At 38.8% G+C, this 21116-nt stretch overlaps 2 protein-coding genes across 7 annotated transcripts; both read right to left on the bottom strand.

Moving 5' to 3' along the window:
• Positions 1-1724: 1724 nt before the first annotated feature.
• LOC121762849 (pectin acetylesterase 8-like) lies at positions 1725-4978 on the bottom strand. Of its 6 annotated transcripts, none has more exons than XM_042158864.1 (13): positions 4810-4978; positions 4131-4322; positions 3961-4043; positions 3666-3798; positions 3424-3503; positions 3247-3336; positions 3030-3154; positions 2887-2950; positions 2717-2770; positions 2546-2623; positions 2333-2435; positions 2072-2211; positions 1725-1952 (listed from the first exon to the last, which is right to left on the bottom strand). In XM_042158864.1, exons 2-13 carry the CDS (start codon positions 4288-4290, stop codon positions 1857-1859), a joined length of 1206 nt encoding a protein of 401 aa, XP_042014798.1. In that variant the 5' UTR covers positions 4291-4322; positions 4810-4978; the 3' UTR covers positions 1725-1856. The 6 variants fall into 6 exon arrangements, with proteins under 6 accessions (XP_042014798.1, XP_042014796.1, XP_042014797.1 ...); XM_042158862.1 differs by lacking the exon at positions 4810-4978 and adding an exon at positions 4622-4780 and having other exon boundaries at positions 4131-4290; XM_042158863.1 differs by lacking the exon at positions 4810-4978 and adding an exon at positions 4622-4766.
• Positions 4979-16447: 11469 nt separating this feature from the next.
• On the bottom strand, positions 16448-17553 carry LOC121760861 (protein FAR1-RELATED SEQUENCE 6-like). The gene is made up of 3 exons (XM_042156462.1): positions 17171-17553; positions 16935-17124; positions 16448-16816 (listed from the first exon to the last, which is right to left on the bottom strand). The coding sequence occupies exons 1-3, from the start codon at positions 17551-17553 to the stop codon at positions 16448-16450; spliced, it is 942 nt and encodes a 313-aa protein (XP_042012396.1).
• Between the last annotated feature and the right edge of the window lie 3563 nt (positions 17554-21116).

Genomic DNA, 21116 nt, shown 5'->3' with positions numbered 1-21116 from the left:
AGTAGGTGAAAGAGTTCACCATTGTTTGGCCCTTTAGCTGAAACGCCTCATGTCCTCATCTACTTGGCTGATGTTTTGCAAATATGGGCCAAGCAAGAACTCCACCAACATGATATCAAATTACAGCTCCGGTGTTATCATATTAGAATTGTATTATTAGCAGTTATTCCAGATTGGTGAATGTAGTTCTCTTACAATCTTTTGACAATGCAGTAAATTATTTATGTTTTTCAAGATTGTGTGATATTATTTATTTGTGTAGGCTGTTCTTCTAATACTAACATAATCAATGAAAAGTAAATACAAAAAAAAGGAAGGCAGATCTACAAAGAACGTGAAAGCTGAAAGTAAAGAGAATAACAAAATATCTTCATTTGGATATTTGGATATACAAAGTGGGATCCATCGATATTGGTGATGGATCTTCATTTTCTAGTCCTAGCGAGGCTCGAGGCCGAGTAGGCATTGCTATTTCAACATCTGGATATATCTGCTTATGGTGTTGTGCCATTGGAGGTGCGCTGCTCTAACTTGTTATGTTGAACTAAATTATGTATTGGTATAATGTGTCTGTCATTAAGATTTGTGGTGTATATATAAGTGCATGTGTGTAGGAAAATTGGTCAGCTTTCTTACCTGTCAAAACAGAAGGCAGCAAGTGCATGACTTGTTGAAGTAAGAGAGAAGATGTTGCAAGTCAAGTCCAATTGTATGTGTGCGCTTGTATATATAAACTGGAACTGAAGTCAATGCTTTGGAAGATGACTCAACTTAGTATGTATTTGGTATCCATGGTTACTTAGATAAGTAAACCTATGATAATATTATCTGTGAAATTGTTTGGTATGTTGTTTATAGCATTGCTTAAACTCATACAAAATTACTAAATAACCTTGATAAAAGTAAGTTGACAATTATATAGAAGATTTGATATTATAACATCATATGTATTTTTATTTTCAACAGCCGCTATATGTAGTGTACATATTACAGCTTTGTGTAGCCATAGCACTTGTCCCAAATGATTTGAGCCCTGTCAGGGTCTTGCTTATCGTCGCAAAGGTGCATACTCTCAAATTGTTTAAAGAGGCCGTACATGAAGCAACCATAGTTAAGTGTGATGATAATGTAGCTGCAACATTTATCCGGAACGTCCACTGCATCAGATGCATTTTTGCACATTTCATGGTAATATGAATCCAGACAATCCGGAGGCAAAAGCTTAGAACATTCTGGATCTTGATAATCCAATCCTTCAGTGAGAACACTTAATATATGAAAACCTAGGATCAAAATAATTGTCTTGGATTGAGGAGTCATGTTTTACTTGGTTTTTATCCTCTCCATCTTGTTGTTTATATAGTGTTATTTGATGAAAATAGATAATTTATCACAACATAATAACCGACGACATTTACAAATTAATGCATTTAAGTTAGTACATGATGGAAGTTAGATAATTTATCATAACATAATTTAACCGATGAAACTTACAAATTAATGCGTCTATTGCTGTTATTACTAACGAGAAGTAAGTGTAATTTATTATCGGTAACATATTCAATACAAAAATATCAACCAAGTGGAATTTATTAGATAAACAAATCTCCTATTAAATACAAAATCCAATTCCTATGCAGACTGCAGTTCGACTTAAGAAAGAATCGCAGAGAAAACTTGAATAGGAGTTTATAAAATGCTCTATGACTTGATTGCAGAAGATATGCTAAAATAATACTGATATTGATAAAATGAGTTGAATGACACCCATATTAACTTGATAGATAACATTTTTCTTAAACATTAATTTAAATATACTTACAATGAAAAAAATAGATAAACTTAATGGATTTATACTATTTCGGGCAGTTAATTGGATGTAAATTTTGAGTGTCTATAAGGCAAACACTGCTTCTTTCGAAATACCAATCACCCAAGGCTTGTTGAATTGTCTGTATTCAAAAACAAAAACAAAAAAAATCATAAAGGTTAAATAATTTAATTCGTGACATATATCAAAATGTGAATTCACTGTTCGAGAGATAAATGCAAATAAAATCATAAAACTTGCCTTATTTTGCAAAGTCGGTATTCTTTGCCAATTGGATGGTTTGTAAATAAAATCATGGATATAGCACGATGTGATGAATAATCCTCTTGATGGATTATCATCTAGTTTCTCCAATGTTTCTAGAAACGTGGTCTGAAAATCTGTGATTAAATTCAAAGGATTATGGAGGACAAGATCAATCGAAAAAAAATTATGAACTACTAATAGTTTTAACTGGAAATAGAAATAGTAATAACAATAATTATAATGAATTTGGATTACCCATTATGATATGTTGTTGATTTTCTGTGCAACTTGAAAGCTTGCTAAATTCTGCAGTGCAATTATTCCAATCCACTCTGTTAGGTACTACGAGTTCCGATATCTGAAAAATTACACAAATAAATATATAATTAGTATTTTGAATACTAATTAACCCAAAGAAGCTTAATTGTAGGACATAGGAAGAATAATATAAATGTAAACAGAACTTACTTGATATTTGTCAAAATCCGAGTTTAGCAAAAACAATGGCGTCCGGATATCATTGACCACATTTTCCGGGAAAAAACACTGAGATTTTAAAAGAAAACAATTAATTAGTCATGTGTCAAATATAATAATGACAGAATCAACTTTATATAAGTGTATATATATCCATTTAACCAATTCTGGAGCAAATCTTTGTGTGCATGACTCCGGTAAAAATTGTACTAATTCCTGAAGAAAAGAAATGATGTTAAGTCGATCATGTTAATGTGAGATGAAACTATAACATGGAAAGTACTAACTTTTAGAATTATAGTAATTATTATAAAATAAACAAAAATCCTTACATGAAATAAAACTACTTTGCCAAAGTAGTCTGTGGCACTGTCCTGAGCTCCACGGAGATGTTCCCTATTGGTTCAAACACAAAAATATATAGTTAAGTGTACAATAACAAACTTTAATTATTAAATTTTCATTTGAATCTTACGCTCGAATAAAGAAGCCAGAATCTGAAATGCATTTTACACGACAGGCACCGGGTAGGAAAGAATGGAAACGATCACAATTTAGGATCGTCGCCAACCCACCTGCCGAGTTTCCTATGAGTAAAGCCTGTCAACAAAAGCACCAAAACACTTGTTATGCCATGATTAAACGACAATTAATATTGTGTAATAATGTAATTAGGTTAGAGCAAATCATACATTTTCAGCATTACTCATTCCTTGAGTACTCATGAGCTCTTCAATTACAGAGGTGAAGATTCTCCGACCTCTTAGATGGAGATTTGTTTCCTAACAATAATAAAAAATTGTAATTATAACTAGTTTTTTACTATTTAACCGTATGAAACAAACACAATTAAATTGTCATAGACATACCGGATTGACGGCTTCAACATCTGCCATAAATGATGCACCGTCACAGTACTGGATCGCAACAAAATTCCAGTTATAAAAATCTGAAACAAAAATCAACCAATTATTATGAAATTTATTGTTACAAGCAAATATTATAAGCAAACAGAGATAAAATTTTATAATAACTCAACCACATTCAAACATAGAATTCATTCATGTAAACTCAACTATTTAATTCATATATAGATGTGATTTCTTATTACCTGGATTTATTGTTTTGTTATGACTTTGGAAAGTACCCAAAGATATACGTAGAGGAGGATGATCTTTGTTGGACCCTAATCCTGTGCTGCTTCTATTGAGGCATTCTTCTTTTGTAGCACACCATGCTCCTCCCTAATATGAAAAATGTCAATCTCTAATTAGGTAAACTAATCAAATAACACAACTAAAATATCATAGCATACACATATATGTAGGGAAAAAAACAGATTAAGATGAAATATTTAGGGCACGTATAATACTCTCTTATATACTAGTATTAGTTTGAGGGCTGACCGGTAGAAAAACCATCCAACTATTGATTCCATCTCCGAATCCCTTGGAAAAATAGTAGCCTCCAGGGGTTCCATCCAAGCAGACTGTGCAATTATATTGTTTTATCATCAAATCATAACTAAAATACTAGCATTAGTAGTAATAAATAAATTCTTGGAAAGTAGTACAACTTTTACCGGCCCCTTTTGTTATGGCATCTGCTACGAACGTGATATTTAGTTGGTGGGGAGTGTTTTGACCGTCGACTTGAGATACGATGAAGACGAGCACATAAAGTATAATTTTGAAGCATATGGAGACCGTGAGTTGGTTGTGGCTAATGCTACCCATCTTTCACGAACCAAAAAACTTGGTTAAACTATCTGATAGCAGCATATCATATGGAGTACTATTAAGTTAATAGTAGTAAAATTTAACCAGCCAATTTATTAGAAGGAAACAAACTGCAGTGATGAAAATATTGCAACGCAACGATGATAAAAAGCAAGAGTAGCAGCAACATGAAGACATATGAACAGGAAACAAGCAGCCTAGTAGAAATTCAGATTACTATTATACAAGAAAATTGAAGTGATAAGTATTGTATGAAGATGATGCAACAAAATCCCCAAATCGAAACCCTAACAAAAGCAAGATGAGGCTCAATCCAACAAGTCACAACCTCAAATCAGGAGATAGAGAGGATTACAGAGAGTGATGGAGAGTGGTCTGAGCGAATGGAAAGAGGGGAAATTGAGGAGTGATGAAGAGAGAGAAACAGATGCAGTGAAGAATAAATTAGTAGTAGTAGTAGTATGCTGTGATCATTTTGCGTAATTGAATGCAAAAGTTATATATATATATATATACCAGAATATTGAAGTGAGGAGTGTATGCAGCAAAATCCCCAAATCGAAACCGAACGCAAGAGAGAGAATAGAGGGTGGAACAATGTAGTTGAGAAATGGGCTGAAATATAGCTTGCAAGTTGGTTGCCGCAGAGCTTAAGGAAGATGAAGAAGAAGAACTTTTTCTGTTTTAATAAAAGTGCTACTCCGCTTCTACTATTAAAAACTTGTTTTATTATTATTATTATTATTATTATTATTATTATTATTATTATTATTATTATTATTATTATTATTATTATTATTATTATTATTATTATTATTATTATTATTTCAGTTTATACAAACTTGTTATTTCTTACTATCCATTGTAGGCAAAAAATACAATTAAAATTCAATTAAGTAATTTCAAAGTTGCTATTGGGAGAGAATACTGAATTATGAGGCATTGCCTAATAATTAGGCATATTGAAGAAAAGATATAGTAGTACAGTAGGTATTTGGTTAGGCAGCATAGCCAAATCAGGATGGGATGCATTGCAAAATAAACAGGAAAGTAAGATATTCAATAATAGATATGTATGGTTAGGTAGCATAACCAATTCATTGAATTGCTTTTCCTAGTACAGAATTTGTTGAATTTATTTAAGAAATGCTGACAATGAACATGCTTCACCCCAACCCATATATATTTCCTTGTTTAGCTATAGTTCAATTTATTCAAAGATTGATGGCTGATGACACAGCCCATACCTTTTTCCTGGTTTTAGTTTAGCTGAATTTAATCATTCGAAATTGTTGAATGCTGATGGAGAAGAATTATTGAAAAGATAGCTAACTAACTCTCTTTTTGTCTATAATCATTAAAATGTATTAGGTTTGCATTTCCTAGTAAAGAAGATCAATCATATTTGAGGGATCAATTATTAATATTATGTACCCCATTTATGAATTAATCGATCATATTTTCAAGAATAGATATGTATGGTTAGGTAGCATAACCAATTCATTGAATTGCATTTCCTAGAATAGAATTTGTTGAATTTATTTAAGAAATGCTGACAATGAACATGCTTCACCCCATACATATTTCCTACTTTAGCTATAGTTCAATTCATTCAAAGATTGATGGTTGATGAGACAGCCCATACCTTTTTCCTAGTTCTAGTTTTGCTGAATTTAATCATTCGAAGGAAGATGTTGAATGCTGATGGAGAAAAATTATTGAAAAGATAGCCAACTCTCTTTTTGTCGATATTCATTAAAATGAATTAGGTTTGCATTTCCTAGTAAAGAAGATCAATCATTTTGAGGGATCAATTACTAATATTATGTACCCCATTTATGAATTAATCGATCATATTTTCAATTATTATGTACGAAGATCAATTATCATATGATTTTCAATTACTATGTACCTCTTGCAAATTGATCTTAGTACTCTCAATTAGTATGTACGAAGATCAATCATACCAAAATGGTCATGAATAAATTTGGTAAAGAAAAAATGGCACTGTAAGAGAAATTTGCGCTTGCTAGTTTACGTATTGAGAATTTGAGATGGTATTTCTTCTACAAACTATTGTGATTAAGGACACTAAACGCATTGTTAGGAGTTTTGTGATGATAACAACGAGTGAGGGTGCATCGGAACCGAGCGTGGAGTGTGCGACACATGATCAAGAAGTTTGAGTTCAAAACTCTGTTATGCAATAGATATTTAAGTTGTTACACATTCATGGCAGTTTCAACTGCATGATACAATCCCTATAAATATTACTGCAATCCAAGGAGTTCATTGAGAAGAAACGAGAGAGAGAAATCAGCTGAGAGATCATAACAACAATCAATAGCTAGAGTGAGAGATACACACTATCTTTGTGAGGAATTAGCTTGTATAGTCTTCGGTGTGATATGAGTTCATATGCGAAGAGAGAGTAGCTTGTTCTTGAGTGTGTGATCTTGTTGTATGATTGTAGTTCTTGATCGTGATTGAAGTAAATCGATTCGTTATTCTCCCGTGGACGTAGGCTTACGCCGAACCACGTATATCCTCGTGTTCTTGTTGTTCCATTTCGCTTTTGCTCCGGTCTAATTTCCAACAAGTGGCGCCGTCTGTGGGAAAGAGGAGAATCGTTGGAAAAAGTCGGAGCTCAGTTCGAGAAGGGATGCGCAGCGGTCTTGGAGAAGCCCAATCCCGAGAGCAAAGGGAAGGCACCTGTTCTGGATGAGAAGGCACATCGCGGTGGAGGTGGAGGCGGAGGTTTCCATGGACCTCGCCGCGAAGCACCGATGGATGATGATGATGTGCCGGTTCCCAGTAAGGCAGCAGGCTCTCTTCACCAAGTGGATTCAATGATGAAGAAGCTTGAAAAAGGGGATTGAAACTTGATCAACTTTCGGAAGGAGAAGGACTTGCTGCTGGCTAAGGTTCGGAAACTGGAGGAAGAGGAAATCAGTTTCAGGGGTGAATCTGAGGTCAGAGAAGATGGTATTGCGGACTCTGAAACAAGAAGATAGAAGCAAATTGGCGGATCAAACTATCATTCTTGCTTCGACAGACTATCATTCTTGCTTCTACAAACTATCATTCTTGCTTCTACAAACTATCATTCTTGGTTCCACAAACTATCATATCATTCTTGGAGGCTGAGAAAGAGCTTGCTTCGAGAATACCTGTATCGAGAAATCCGAGTGGTGATGATGCCGTTTAGGCGATTCCTGTGGTGATGATGCCGTGAAAGCGCTGATAGATTGATATGGAAATGGAGTTTCCAGTCATGAAGAGTTTCTGACGAAGAAGCATGAGAGCAGTATCGACGACGCGTGCTCGTTAGCGGTCCAGGCATCGATCCTAAGCGATGAAAGTGGTAATAATCTTGACAGAAATTCGGTTATCACTTATGAGAGATGTGTGATATCTCTAGGGATCAGCGACTCCAATTCTGAACGGGGAAGATTCAGATTAGGTGGAGGTTTTATCGTCCGGTGGAGGCGATCGTCCGGTGGGGGCGTTGTGGCTGATCAAGGAAGTGATAAAGGAGGATCTGGGGATGATTCTCGGAGTCAGGATACTGACAAGAATAGTCAAGATTGGCGCTACTCGGACATGAGATCGACAAAGAACAAGGTGATCGAAAGAAGTGTTGTATCATCTCAAAAGGTGGAGGATTGTTAGGAGTTTTGTGATGATAACAACGAGTGAGGGTGCATCGGAACCGAGCGTGGAGTGTGCGACACATGATCAAGAAGTTTGAGTTCAAAACTCTGTTATGCAACGGATATTTAAGTTGTTACACATTCATGACAGTTTCAACTGCATGATACAATCCCTATAAATATTGCTGCAATCCAAGGAGTTCATTGAGAAGAAACGAGAGAGAGAAATCAGCTGAGAGATCATAACAACAATCAATATCTAGAGTGAGAGATACACACTATCTTTGTGAGCTTGTATAGTCTTCGGTGTGATATGAGTTCATATGCGAAGAGAGAGTAGCTTGTTCTTGAGTGTGTGATCTTGTTGTATGATTGTAGTTCTTGATCGTGATTGAAGTAAATCGATTCGTTATTCTCCCGTGGACGTAGGCTTACGCCGAACCACGTATATCCTCGTGTTCTTGTTGTTCCATTTCGCTTTTGCTCCGGTCTAATTTCCAACACGCATGCCTGCGCAAATAGCCTTTGAAATTGAAAAAAGCCACAAATGCATTGCACTTCAACCCGTGTCGTCGTCTTGTACAGAACTTCATAATGTCTGACGTCCCACAAATGCTACACCATTTCCATGTAATAAGAGCATCTCCAACGGAGGCGTCAAAACCGGGACGCCGATTTTTCGCCGACGCCGGTTCTGACGCCGAACCATTGCTAGCGGCGTCGGCGAAATCGGCGTGCCCATGCCGATTCTTGGGCTGACGCCGATTCTCACTCCGATCCGCACGGCGCCATTGTAGGCCCCGGATCGGCGTCAGATTTTAATTTTTTTTTATTTTTCGAAACACTATATATACGCGCTTTGGACGTCATTTTCATTCACACCACTTGTTTTAACGAGTACTCTCTCTATCTTACTTTCTGTACAAGATCAATAACGAGAAATGGAGAACAACTACGAAGGTACTCCAGTGACTCCCGGGGGAGGGTCTCAGACTCCCCCGACTCCCGGGGTAGGGTCTCAGACTCCCCCGGCTCCCGTGGGAGGTGGTTGGCCTCCGATGACCGGGTACTACAACATGTACCCGTGGCAGCAGATGATGTCACCGATGGCCGCCGGGGGAAGTGTGCCGGGGTGGGCACCCGGGATGCAGCCCCCTATGCAAATGATGCCGGGGTGGGCACCCGGGATGCAGCCACCGACGCAGGGGACGCCCGGGGGGGACAAAGCCTATCGGGCGACTTTTTGATTTTTCCACCGGTTCTTCGCACACATCGACCCCAACGGATGCACAGTACACGGAGACCTTCTCCTTAGCGGACTTGGGTTTTGATATTAACGAGGTTCCAGAAACTCTCATTCAAAGCCAGGGAGTAGGGAGGGGTCGGAGCGCCCCTAAGAAGAAGGGCAAGGCCAAGAAGGTCGGCGAGTCGTCGCAGCCGGGTGAGGATATCCGGGTCCGGAGGGAGTGGACGGACGCGGAGAACGTTGCGGTTGCCAAGGCGTGGGTGAGTGTCTGCGACGATCCTCTCGTTTCGAACAACCAGAGGATTGTCAACTTGTGGGGCAAGATAGCTGCAGCCTATAGGGCATTTTGCCCTGAAGGGAGACCGCGCACTGGGGAGTAGTGTCGGAAGTGCTGGGACCGAATCAGGTCTGACGTCTCTCGATTTTCGGGTTTGTACGCCAACGCCCTCCGCATGCAGACCAGTGGGCAAACAGAGGAAGACTGCAGGAGGATTGCGGAGAGAGCCTACCCCGATCCGCAGAAGAAGTACTATGAGTTCACCTACTGGAACTGCTACCTTGTGCTCAACGAGTCGGAGAAATTCCGGGCAGATGTCGACGCTGGCTGGCTGAAGAAGCAGAAACTGAACTTTACCGGTGATTATAGCGGCAGCAGCGGTGGTTCGACAGACCTCCCCGAGACGGGCCAGGAGGTCCCGACCCCTCGTTCGTTCAGTCGCCGACCTCGCCCGGTTAGCCAAAGGCGGGCGCAACAGGATGCGAGGGGGGCACCCCGAGTTCCCAGGAGGTCCATTCGGCATCCCCCCTCGGCAGGTCCACCGAGGAGCTCAAATTCTTCGCGCGTCAACAAACGCGCGCTCAAATGGTGAAGACGTTAGCCGACTTCCGGACGGCGACGGGCCCCGAGGAGAAGGCTTATCTTCGCGTATTGCTCCGGAGCATGCGTGAAGAATTGGAGGGGTTTCAGAGGGATACCGGCGGGAGTAGCCGCGGCGTTGGTGGCGACGGAGGCGGCGACGGCGAATGGCTGGGCGACGACGGAGGCGAGGAGTGATTTTTTTTGTACTTTTTTAATTGTACTTTTTTAATTGTACTTTTTAATTGTACTTTTTAATTTTTGTACTTTTTTTTAAATTAATCGACTTTTTTTTTAAATTTTAATAGTATTATTCAATTTTTCCGTATTTGTCTCGTAAATTAAATTCCGTATGTTGCTACGATTATCAATTAAATTATATAATTGTTATTAGTGATGTGGATAGGTTATGGGAAGGCTATGTGAGGGCTATTGGATGTCCAGTTGATGTGGCCAGATGATGTGGCAGGGGGATTTTAGTACTGATGATGTGACAGTGGGAAGGCTATGTGAGGGCTATTGGAGGTCCTACTACATTGGAGATGCTCTAATGTATTGAATCTATTGATGGTTTAGAAACCAGACAGCTAAATAAAACAAGCCAAGCCAATAGTGTTTGTTTATTTAAGACTTAGATGCCTGCCATTCAAGTGAAGCCATCAAATACAACATAATCATGCGTTGAACTCAAAATGGCTTCAACTAGTAACTTTGATCACTCTGTTGGTAAGGGGTAATTTTTTTTTCTAGGGTGTTTTTTACATTCCATAAGTGTATTGTATTTTTTAAAAATTTCGGCTTTGGGAAAGACGCATGACCCTCATGCGTCACCCGTTAATGAAACGCACGACCGTGATGCGTTTTATGGTAAGACGCATGGGCGTAATGCGTCTTTCAATTTTTTTATTTTAATTAAAAGACGCATGAAGCACATGCGTCTTAGGGTAAAACGCATGACACACATGCGTCTCTTTTAAACATAAAGTGGCACTGCAATTTAGTGGTAAGAATGCCATGTCGTGGCCATGGTGACATGGGTTCCAATCCTGGCGCCACCACACTACAATTTTTTTAAATTTACTGATTGATGTATCTAATGTTTAATACTACTACTAATTAATGGCAGCGTGAGTCTATGGAAGTTTTTGCCTATTATTTATAATTATTTTCTTTATATCTCATTATTAAAAGCAATGCAGCATAAAATGTAATCTTTGGTAAGTTTGGTCTCTAAAATGAAGTGTGTAAATCAATCTAATAGATCAAACATGTAACATGAACCCATCAAAACTAACCAGCAAATAATATCAAAATACCAAATGAATATAACAACAAATTGCATTTATGTCAATAATCATTTCCAACATTTAAAATTATACCAAAAAATGTGCTATAAAAAGGCAAACCCAATGACAAATTTTATCAGTCAGTTTTAAAATAAAAAATCTAGAAAATGGAGTCGAAAAAGGTAGCTAGCATCACATTGGTTGTTTATTGGACTTATTTGCATGACTTCGCTCTCAAACATCGCAGGTAAATATACTTATATATCCATCTTTTATTAAATTAAATAAAATGTAATTAATTATTATACATATGCATGTCTAAACTATTTATGATTATTAACTATATATATCAAGTGAATATTAAAAATATTTTCATTGTGTCTAATAAATTAAATAATCATTTATTTTTTAGGATCCCATGGAATATCCTTTGACACGAGGGGAAATAAAAATCCCACTCCTTTTGCTGAGATATATTTTTTTGTAATAAAAGGCTAAACAAACTTAAAGAATTGCTGAGATATATTTTTTTGTAATAAAAGGCTAAACAAACTTAAAGAATATAAGAAACGTAATCTTCACTATGTTGAAGGAGGAGATGCTGCCATTAATTAGTAGTACTAGTAGTATTAAACATTATTAAATTAAAAAATGTAATGTGGCGCTGGGATTCGAACCCAAGTCTGCACAGACCCAACAAGGCATTCTTACCATTAAACTACATAGCCACCTTATGTTTAAAAGAAAGACGAATGTGTGTAATGCGTTTTACCCTAAGACGCATTAAAACAAAAAAAAATTGAGAGACGCATTAAGCTCATGCGTCTTGCTCTAAAACGCATCACGGTCATGCGTTTCATTAACGGGTGACGCATGAGGGTCATGCGTCTCTCCCAAAGCCGGAATTAAAAAAACACAGTACACTTATGAAATATAAAAAACACCCTAGAACAAAAAAAGAATTAACCCCGGTTGGTTGCATTGCACTAATAAACTCTACCCTCGTCTATATTTCTTTAAGCATCAGATTGTTGGTTAAATAGCTACCGATCTCAATAACAATAGTATAGTGTTCCAATATCAGTTTCTACAGCTACATATTTGAATTGAATCATTATCTCCATGAACTGAACTGGTTTGAAATAGGATTTTTCGATCTTCTTTATCTCAAAACATACTAATTATATAAACAAACGGGATTGAAGTCAATGCTTTGGAAGATGCCTCAACTTAGTGTGGATTTGGTATCCATGGTTACTTAGATAATATTATCTGTGAAATTGTTTGGTATGTTGTTTATAGCATTGCTTAAACTCATACAAAATTACTGAATAAGCTTGATAAAAGTAAGATGTGATATTATAACATCATGATGTATTTTTATTTTCAACAGCCGCTGCTATATGTATGTAGTGTACATATTACAGCTTTGTGTAGCCACTGTAGCACGTGTTCCAAATGATTTGAGCCCTGCCAGAGCCTAGCTTATCGTCGCAAAGGTGCATACTCTCAAATTTTTTAACGAGGCCGTAAAAGAAACAGTCATAGTTAAGTGAAAAGAAGCTGCAACAGTTATCCGAAATGTCTACTGAAGCATACGCATCTTCGCACATTTCATGGTAAAATGGACTAAAACATTCTTGTGGAAGATTCTCAACACATTCCGGACTTACGGGATCAGAACCTTCAGTGAGAACACTTAATATATAAAAACCTAGGATCAGAAATATTGTCTTGAATTGGGGAGTCATGTTTTAATTGGTTTATAGCCTCTCCATTTTTTTGTTTATGAAGTTTATATCTGACGAAAGATAGATAAGTTATCACAACATAATTTAACCGACGAAACTTATAAATCAATGCATTAACCAAGTTAAATTTATTAGCTAAGCAAATCTCCTATTAATACAAAATCTAAATCCGAGAAAGAATTGACAAAGAAAACTCAAGAATAAGCTTATATTATGCTCCATGACATGATTACAGAAGATATGCTAAAATAATATTGATATGGATAAAATAAGTTGACCCCTCCTTTATCTAATTATAGTCTTGGTATTTTGTTGGGCAATCGATACTGCACATATAATTCTTGTCCATTACACTAACTTCAGTCAGCAATGAGTTCAGAAGAAATTCCTTTTCCAACTGCATTGAGTTAGGTTTGACACAGTTCCCGCAATTGAACAGTCTCCATTTTCGTAGTCATCGCCTTCCCCAAACAACCGGCTCACTGTTAGAGACTATCATCTAGGAACAAAATTGTGCTCGTTAACAACGGGGAATAATAGTAAAGACTAACAGTAACACCGACGAAAACAATTCTAATATCAAGAAGAAACAAACAGATTAGTAAAAATACAATGAGTTCCAATCAACCGAATTCAAAACATGTAAGAAAGATACTAAACCTCCGAATCAAAATGATCCAATTTTCTACCCTTTTGAGAAGGTCTGATGCATTATGCAATCAATTATAAGGCAAAAAACAGATGATAAAGAGAGCAGAGATAGTTAAGCAACATTATGTATGATACTCATATCCCAATTATTTAGTTGCATATTTGATTTACCATATCTTTCCAATTTATATTTAGATATTTGTTTCTTAGTCAATAAGTTAGCGTAGTAGTATTCTAGTATTATAAATAGGAGAGATTATATCATTGTAGCAATCAAGAAATCCAATCAATGAATAAATAAAATATTTTCCCTAAATTTTACTTGTGCAACGAGCATATTATCGTTCCCTATTGCTGCTCATCGGAGAACGGCCGAGAACCGGCAAATCGTGAGCTTTCCTTCGAGCACGTCGAAGGATTGGTCACAGCAACTCACGCGAAGATCGCCATCCGGTCACGTTACGGAGGACGTCCGTAACAACTGGTGCTTTCATCCCGTACCATGACGTCAACATACATGGCCCATCTACGTCGGAACGGCCGACGAGGGAAGCAACGCCGGCGCTGCATATAGGCCCGCCGCGTCGTCCCGACCAATCGGGGAAGGCTTCGGTCGACCCAATCACATCAGGGTTTGATAAATTAAATGCACGCCTCGACAGTATGGATCGACAGGTGGACAAATTGGAGTCGCGTATGAACGCGAACGACTGGGGAAACTTCGACCGCCACAACGGCCTGATCCGGAACCACTTTATGGTCTTCCTGATAGTGGCGGCGCTGATTGGGACAAGCAGCACCGACGTTACACCCAGCCTACGTACCGGCGGCCACAACACCACCAGTCGGATAGGTACCCACCTCCACCAAACTCGTTATCAACTGCCCGAGCACTATCAACCCTTCGACTATGGACCGCCATCCACGTACAGGGGGTTCCCGCTTCATCAATTTCTGCAGCTGCAATACGAGCCTTCTCGCCAACCATCCTGTTGGGACCCACCGGGCGCTTGGGTGTCGATGGGTAACCTGGATTATGAAGAGATCGCATCCATATATTACCCTGATTATGATGGTGACTCTGATGGATATGATGAGGACGCTGATGTCCACCGCGACCCATCTAGCAACTCACAACTAACTGTCATTGTTGTCCCGCCACCACCACCACAACGCTCGTCATCTTGCTTGAGCATGACAAGCCACTGTCGTTCAGCAGCGTCACTGCCCGTTATAGCTGCTGTCCCATCTTTGAATCAGCCCCCAATAGTCGCGTCTTGCAGCCCCGACGACGACAGCGGAGAGGAGAGCGGATTGATAGATGAACTGCCTCCACCAGCTATGATCTCTCCGTCGTGCAGCCCTGGAGAGGAAGAAACATTGTTAGATGGCGACGAGGAGGTTGATTCCATTGAGGAAGTGAAGAACGTCGTCGCATCTCTAGATGCTGCTCTAATGACATCTCCCGATGTTGTTGAGAATTGTTTTAGTAAAAATGGTGGTGCTTATCTATGTGCATTAGTTGGAAATAAAGTTGCACCGTCCTTTCCAATACATGGGAAGGAGATTGCCTGTATCTATGGGGATTTGCATGTTAGGGATGCTACACGTCTGAATCCTCGATCAACATCGCTCGACACCGATGCGAGGTTAATCCCTCTGCGCAATGACACGCCATGTTTGAGCATTCTGAGAGGCGTGAACAAGCTTTTCGTTTTGGCATGGAATTTTGCCAACATTGGGTCTCCTTTGTTGATTTTTGACAAATGTGATAAAGGGAGACATTCAGTTGTTCGATACGTGTTTGATCCAGAAGGAGACGCCTTGTTAAAGCTTTTGCTTTCAACTCTCGTCAATGGTTCGTAGTTCTCACCTTGAGGACAAGGTGAATTTCAACCGTGGGGGAGTTGATACGATCATATCCCAATTATTTAGTTGCATATTTGATTTACCATATCTTTCCAATTTATATTTAGATATTTATTTCTTAGTCAATAAGTTAGGGTAATAGTATTCTAGTATTATAAATAGGAGAGATTATATCATTGTAGCAATCCAGAAATCCAATCAATGAATGAATGAAATATTTTCCCTAAACCTATCTTGTGTTTCAAGCAATTTATTTACGTTTTCTTGCTGCGGAGTGGAATACGTCCACAATTCAGCAACATTCTCGATCAATTCCGCGAGGTTGTCGAGGGGATTGATCGCTAGTCCGTCGAACAGGAAGGTCACGGAACCGTTGCGGAGCACGTCCGTAACAATGTAAAACCTCAGACTTGCTAAATCATTGAATTCATTTTGGGAAATCTATTCAAGACAATGCACATGCTTCACCCATACCTATTTCCCAGTTTAGCTTTACTTTAATTATTCAAATCATTTAATTTCATTCCTATTATAGAATTTGTTGAATTAATTCAACAGATGCTGACAATGAACATGTTTCACCCCATACCTATTTCCTAGTTTAGCTTTACTTTAACTATTCAAAGATGGCCATACCTCTTTCCTAGTTCAGCTTTACTTTAATCATTCAAAGATTTTTTGTGGACAGAGTATTAGTGATTGAATGGAGATTTAATTAGATATTGATCTTCGGATCATCAATTATTATGTAAAATTGAGATACTAACAATGAAATATTCCGTATATATTCAAGTAAGATTAGGAAACAAACACAACACAAAAACATATTGTATACACATCAGCTATTGCATATATAATTCCTGTCCATTCATATCTTGCATCATGACTTCATAATGATCTTCCGATTGAGCCCCCTCCTCGACAACTTGTAGGGAGCGCCTCAATAGATGTTCATGCCACTCCCAAGGACTGTCCTCACCAATGGCACCGTCTGAGAGAAATCTGCGCTTGTAATCTTTACTCCAACGCCGTAGAATGTATTGAGATGGTATTTCTTCTACACCATTGTGACTAAGGACACTTAATGCATGCCTGCACAAATAGCCTTTGAAATTGAAAAGGCCACAAATGCATCCTACTTCAACCTGTGTTGTCTCGTAAAGAACTTCATAATGTCTGACGTCCTTCTCATTTGCTTCGGCTTTCTGTCGCTGTTCGACAACAAAAGTCAGAATCGGGGCGTTTTTAGCTACTTGCTTTATGTTGAAGCAAGAATACATGCCCTCAACTTCAATCCTGACATTTTTCAAACATTTACTTCATGTACACCTTCGACAGCTGCAGCTCAAAATTCGATCCTGTTTTCAGTTCAGAGGCTAGATTTCTGGACTCAACATCTCCCATTGCTTCTTTCAAATATTTTCTTTGTAGCACCATATCATACTTGTCAAGGAACTCCTTCGAGGATGTGTGCTTGTGTACATAACCATCAAAAAACGGAGTTGTTCCCTCGCCCTCACTGCATCCCAAAGAAAGAAGTGTCCTTTAGGTATACCGGTGCCCACCTTTGACGATCTTCATACAATGCTTGTAGCCATTTATTCTCCCTCAGGTTGTGCTGACTAATCATCTCCCTCCAGAAAGTTTCAAACTCGGATATTGTCAGGGAACCAAAAACAGCTTTACTGAATCGCCTCTTGATAACTTCAAACCCATTTAGTCCACCCAATTTCTCAGGAACGCGAAGCATGATATAAGATAAACAATAACAATGACAAGCCTGCGGAAAAACCTCAGAAACTGCTATATGCAAGTGTTTCGACTGATCAGTAACAATAACTTGTGGATGTTTCCCCAGCATACAAGTCAGCCATGTCCTAATCATCCAAATAAAACACTCCACTGATTCATCTCCGAGTACCACATCCCAATAGAACAGATTCTCCATGGTGATTTATTCCCACGAAGGAAAACAAAGGTATCTCAAATTTGTTAGTCAAGCTTGTTGTGTCAATCATGATGGTGTCAGAGAAGTAGTTATATGCAATCCTGGACCGGGCATCAGCCCAGAACAGATTTTTCAAGCGCCCGTCGTCATCAAGGTCCACCAAATAAAAAAAAGTTCGGATTTGTCAGCTTCATACGACAAAAGTAGTTACATGCTGCAAGCGAATCCCCTTCTTTGAGGATTAGATGATTTGAATGGTCCATCGAGTTCCTTTCGTTTCTCGTATCTGCCCTACACAAACCATCCGCTACTGCAGTCCGGTATAGCTTAATCGTGTGTACTTCTCTTACAGGTTCAGACGGCTGCGCTTTCTTGGCAGCAAGGATCATCTTTTTGTGTGATTTATAGAATCGCATACTTTCCGGGCTCAATGGATGGTTGTGAGCGAGCTCAACCTCGACTATCCTCCACCTTTGAGCATCCACAAGCTTGATGATGAGCATTGCAGGACACCCCGTTCTGGTCTCTGGCCTTGGATTGTTCGCTTCACTCTTTTTCTTGAAACCAGCACTGCTGCAGCTGAGTTTCGCCCTATACCTCTCCCTTCTTTTTGACCGGAACCATGAATTGCTAACTCTAATACCAAATCCTTGTCTCTTAGCATAAACATTGTAGAAATCATATGCTTCATCAAAAGACTCAAACTCCAATCCCACCATAGGCGGAAGGAACTCCCTTTCCAACTGCATTGAGTCAGGTTTGTCACAGTTTCAAGCAACTGAACAGTCTCCGTCTTCGTATTCATCGCCTTCCCCAAACACCGGCTTACTATTAAGTGACACTAGATCCATCTACATACAAAATTAAGCTTGTTAACAACGGGGAATAAAAGCAAGAGTAGCAGTAAACAGAGATGAAAAAAAAAATCCAATATCAAAAAGAAAGAAACGACCAGATTACAATAAATTTATAATACAATCAGTTCCAATCACCCAAAATCAAAACATCCCAAATCTCAATAGAATGGCACTAAAGCTCCAAATCAAAATGATCCAAATCAATTGTAAGGCAAAACAGATAAAGAGCAAGGAAAGATTCGAAAATCGAAGGGAATAAATAATTAAGAGAACATGGTGTGAACCAAAAGTTATCTTACTGATTCTACATGAAATGGATGATAGTCAACCATCAGATCCACTCAATTATCAATGACATCTTAGTCTATCTTCTTTCTCGAAACCTAGCTGGGTAAGAATTCAAACCTACGATTTGAAATTTTAGGATCTGTTCGAGTTTGGGCCAACCCACTTGGATTGCCGGGATAATTAGGTGCGGGCCATTCGTGTTATGAACTTGTCGGGTCATAAATTTTCAACCCTAACCCGCCGGGTCATAAATTTTCTTGTTGTGTCAATCATGATGGTGTCAGAGAAGTAGTTATATGCAATCCTGGACCGGGCATCAGCCCAGAACAGATTTTTCAAGCGCCCGTCGTCATCAAGGTCCACCAAATAAAAAAAAGTTTGGATTTGTCAGCTTCATACGACAAAAGTAGTTATATGCTGCAAGCGAATCCCCTTCTTTGAGGATTAGATGATTTGAATGGTCCATCGAGTTCCTTTCGTTTCTCGTATCTGCCCTACACAAACCATCCGCTACTGCAGTCCGGTATAGCTTAATCGTGTGTACTTCTCTTACAGGTTCAGACGGCTGCACTTTCTTGGCAGCAAGGATCATCTTTTTGTGTGATTTATAGAATCGCATACTTTCCGGGCTCAATGGATGGTTGTGAGCGAGCTTGATGTGTAAATTTTGAGCTTTTATATTAATGGATTAAGAACACACAAGTTTAATAAAATAGCTCTAATATTACCATCTATCTGCAAGAGTACAGAGTCGACTATAGTACTTCGAGTGTCGAACCACAGGGAGGCGTAGGTTATTTAATTTAAGATTGATAAAATAAAGTTGGATAACGAAATGATAAAACAAACAAAGAAAAATAAAATACAAAACTAGAAAATAGGATAAGAAGAAATCATTGCTCCAATATGTCTCGGGTTTATGAATTGGGATACTTCAATGGATTAAAACGATTAAGACTATGCTTAAGAGGATTAAGTTTGTTTTACGCTCCCTATCCGCTGAACACATCAAGGGAATTGTATACCTAGGATAAGCTGAACACGTCTCCAAGGTTCTACTCACTAACCGATCACCCCTACTAGGTCGCGTAGTAGGCTTTAGATTAGCTTCTACAATTGTCAAACACGATAATTAGATCATATTAACTTAATGCCCACGCAGAAGCGCAGCAGACATCAAACCAAATTCATTGATTAAACTATCGATCCACTCGAGACTATCTCTCTGAACAAGTATCAAATCTCGAGTTCCTTTCACATGAGTAACAACCTAAATCTATGCTAAAGAGGCAATATAATAAAGGGTACAAAATTCTACCTATCTAGACGTCTCAAGATTAGTAGAATAGTTAAACCATTCATATGCAAGAATCACATATAAATTAAACCATAGAAAGCATCAAAGTATCCAACAATTCACCCTACAACATATTCGGAGCAACAAAGGAAATCTAACCAAACATACTAGAATTAATTACACCAAAAGAACCGTGAACCGTGAACTCCGTGGTGTTCTCCAACTCTAGTTGATGGATGATCTCCCGAGAGGAGGTTTGGATCAGTCATCTTCTCTCCTCCTCCTTCCTTCTCCTCATTTCGTCCTAGGAGTCGTTCCCCCGTCGTCTACAGAAGTTCTTGCCTGTATCTCCCTTCAAACCGCCGAAGTAACTGCACAATTAACGGTTGCAACACCAAACACCCGACCGGGCGTTTTTAAGAAAGTAAATCGCCCGCCCGGGCGTCTGCTTCTGGGTCACGCCGTGCACATTTCACCCGACCGGGCGTTTCCCGTTCTAAATATCGCCCGATCGGGCAAAGAATCTGACTTCCTCATGCTTAATGACAAACGCCCGACCGGGCGTTTTGGCAGCTAAGAATCGCCCGATCGGGCAAAGAATCTGCCCTCTACAAGCTTTGCCAATTACACCTGGGGTCTTCACACATGCATTTCTGGCGACCTTCCAGCTAGCAATCCTCCTAAACTTCAATAAAATCACACTTTGATGAGTTATAATTAACATAAAAATGTGTAGTCTAAGGGTAAAAAATATAAGAAGTATGCTTCGCATCAAATACCCCCAAACTTGAGTTCTTGCTCGCCCTCGAGCAAGATAAACTTTAAGCACAAATAACTCAACAAATCCTAACCCACAAAGTTTAGTTCAAAGGTTTTCATCACAAAGTATCAAGTAAGGACGTTAATGACAAAATCTAAACCCCCAACAATTCCAATCAGGATTTCCCACTCTCAAAAACCATCACTTATCAACCTAGAACTTCAAGTCAAGGTGCATTTCAAAGTAAGTCCAAACATGTGATCATACAACTCAAACCGTCATCATTGACTCGTCAAGCATTACTTATCACATAGACTCGCGGATTTCAAATCAAACTTCATTAACTCTACCAAGTTATTTA

The sequence above is a fragment of the Salvia splendens genome, chromosome 13 (genome assembly GCF_004379255.2).
Source record: "Salvia splendens isolate huo1 chromosome 13, SspV2, whole genome shotgun sequence".
NCBI classification, from domain to species: domain Eukaryota; kingdom Viridiplantae; phylum Streptophyta; class Magnoliopsida; order Lamiales; family Lamiaceae; genus Salvia; species Salvia splendens.
This window is presented reverse-complemented; position numbering and strand designations above follow the sequence as displayed.

Coding starts and splice junctions, on each gene's coding strand:
- LOC121760861 (XM_042156462.1), bottom strand. CDS start 17,553: ATGGAGAATCTGTTCTATTGGGATGTGGTACTCGGAGATGAATCAGTG. Junction 17,125..17,170: donor TTGTATGAAGATCGTCAAAG/GTGGGCACCGGT, acceptor TTTGGGATGCAG/TGAGGGCGAGGGAACAACTC. Junction 16,817..16,934: donor TTGAGCTGCAGCTGTCGAAG/GTGTACATGAAG, acceptor GTTGTCGAACAG/CGACAGAAAGCCGAAGCAAA.
- LOC121762849 (XM_042158864.1), bottom strand. CDS start 4,290: ATGGGTAGCATTAGCCACAACCAACTCACGGTCTCCATATGCTTCAAA. Junction 3,155..3,246: donor GAATGAGTAATGCTGAAAAT/GTATGATTTGCT, acceptor TTTTGTTGACAG/GCTTTACTCATAGGAAACTC. Junction 2,624..2,716: donor AAAGATTTGCTCCAGAATTG/GTTAAATGGATA, acceptor TTAAAATCTCAG/TGTTTTTTCCCGGAAAATGT.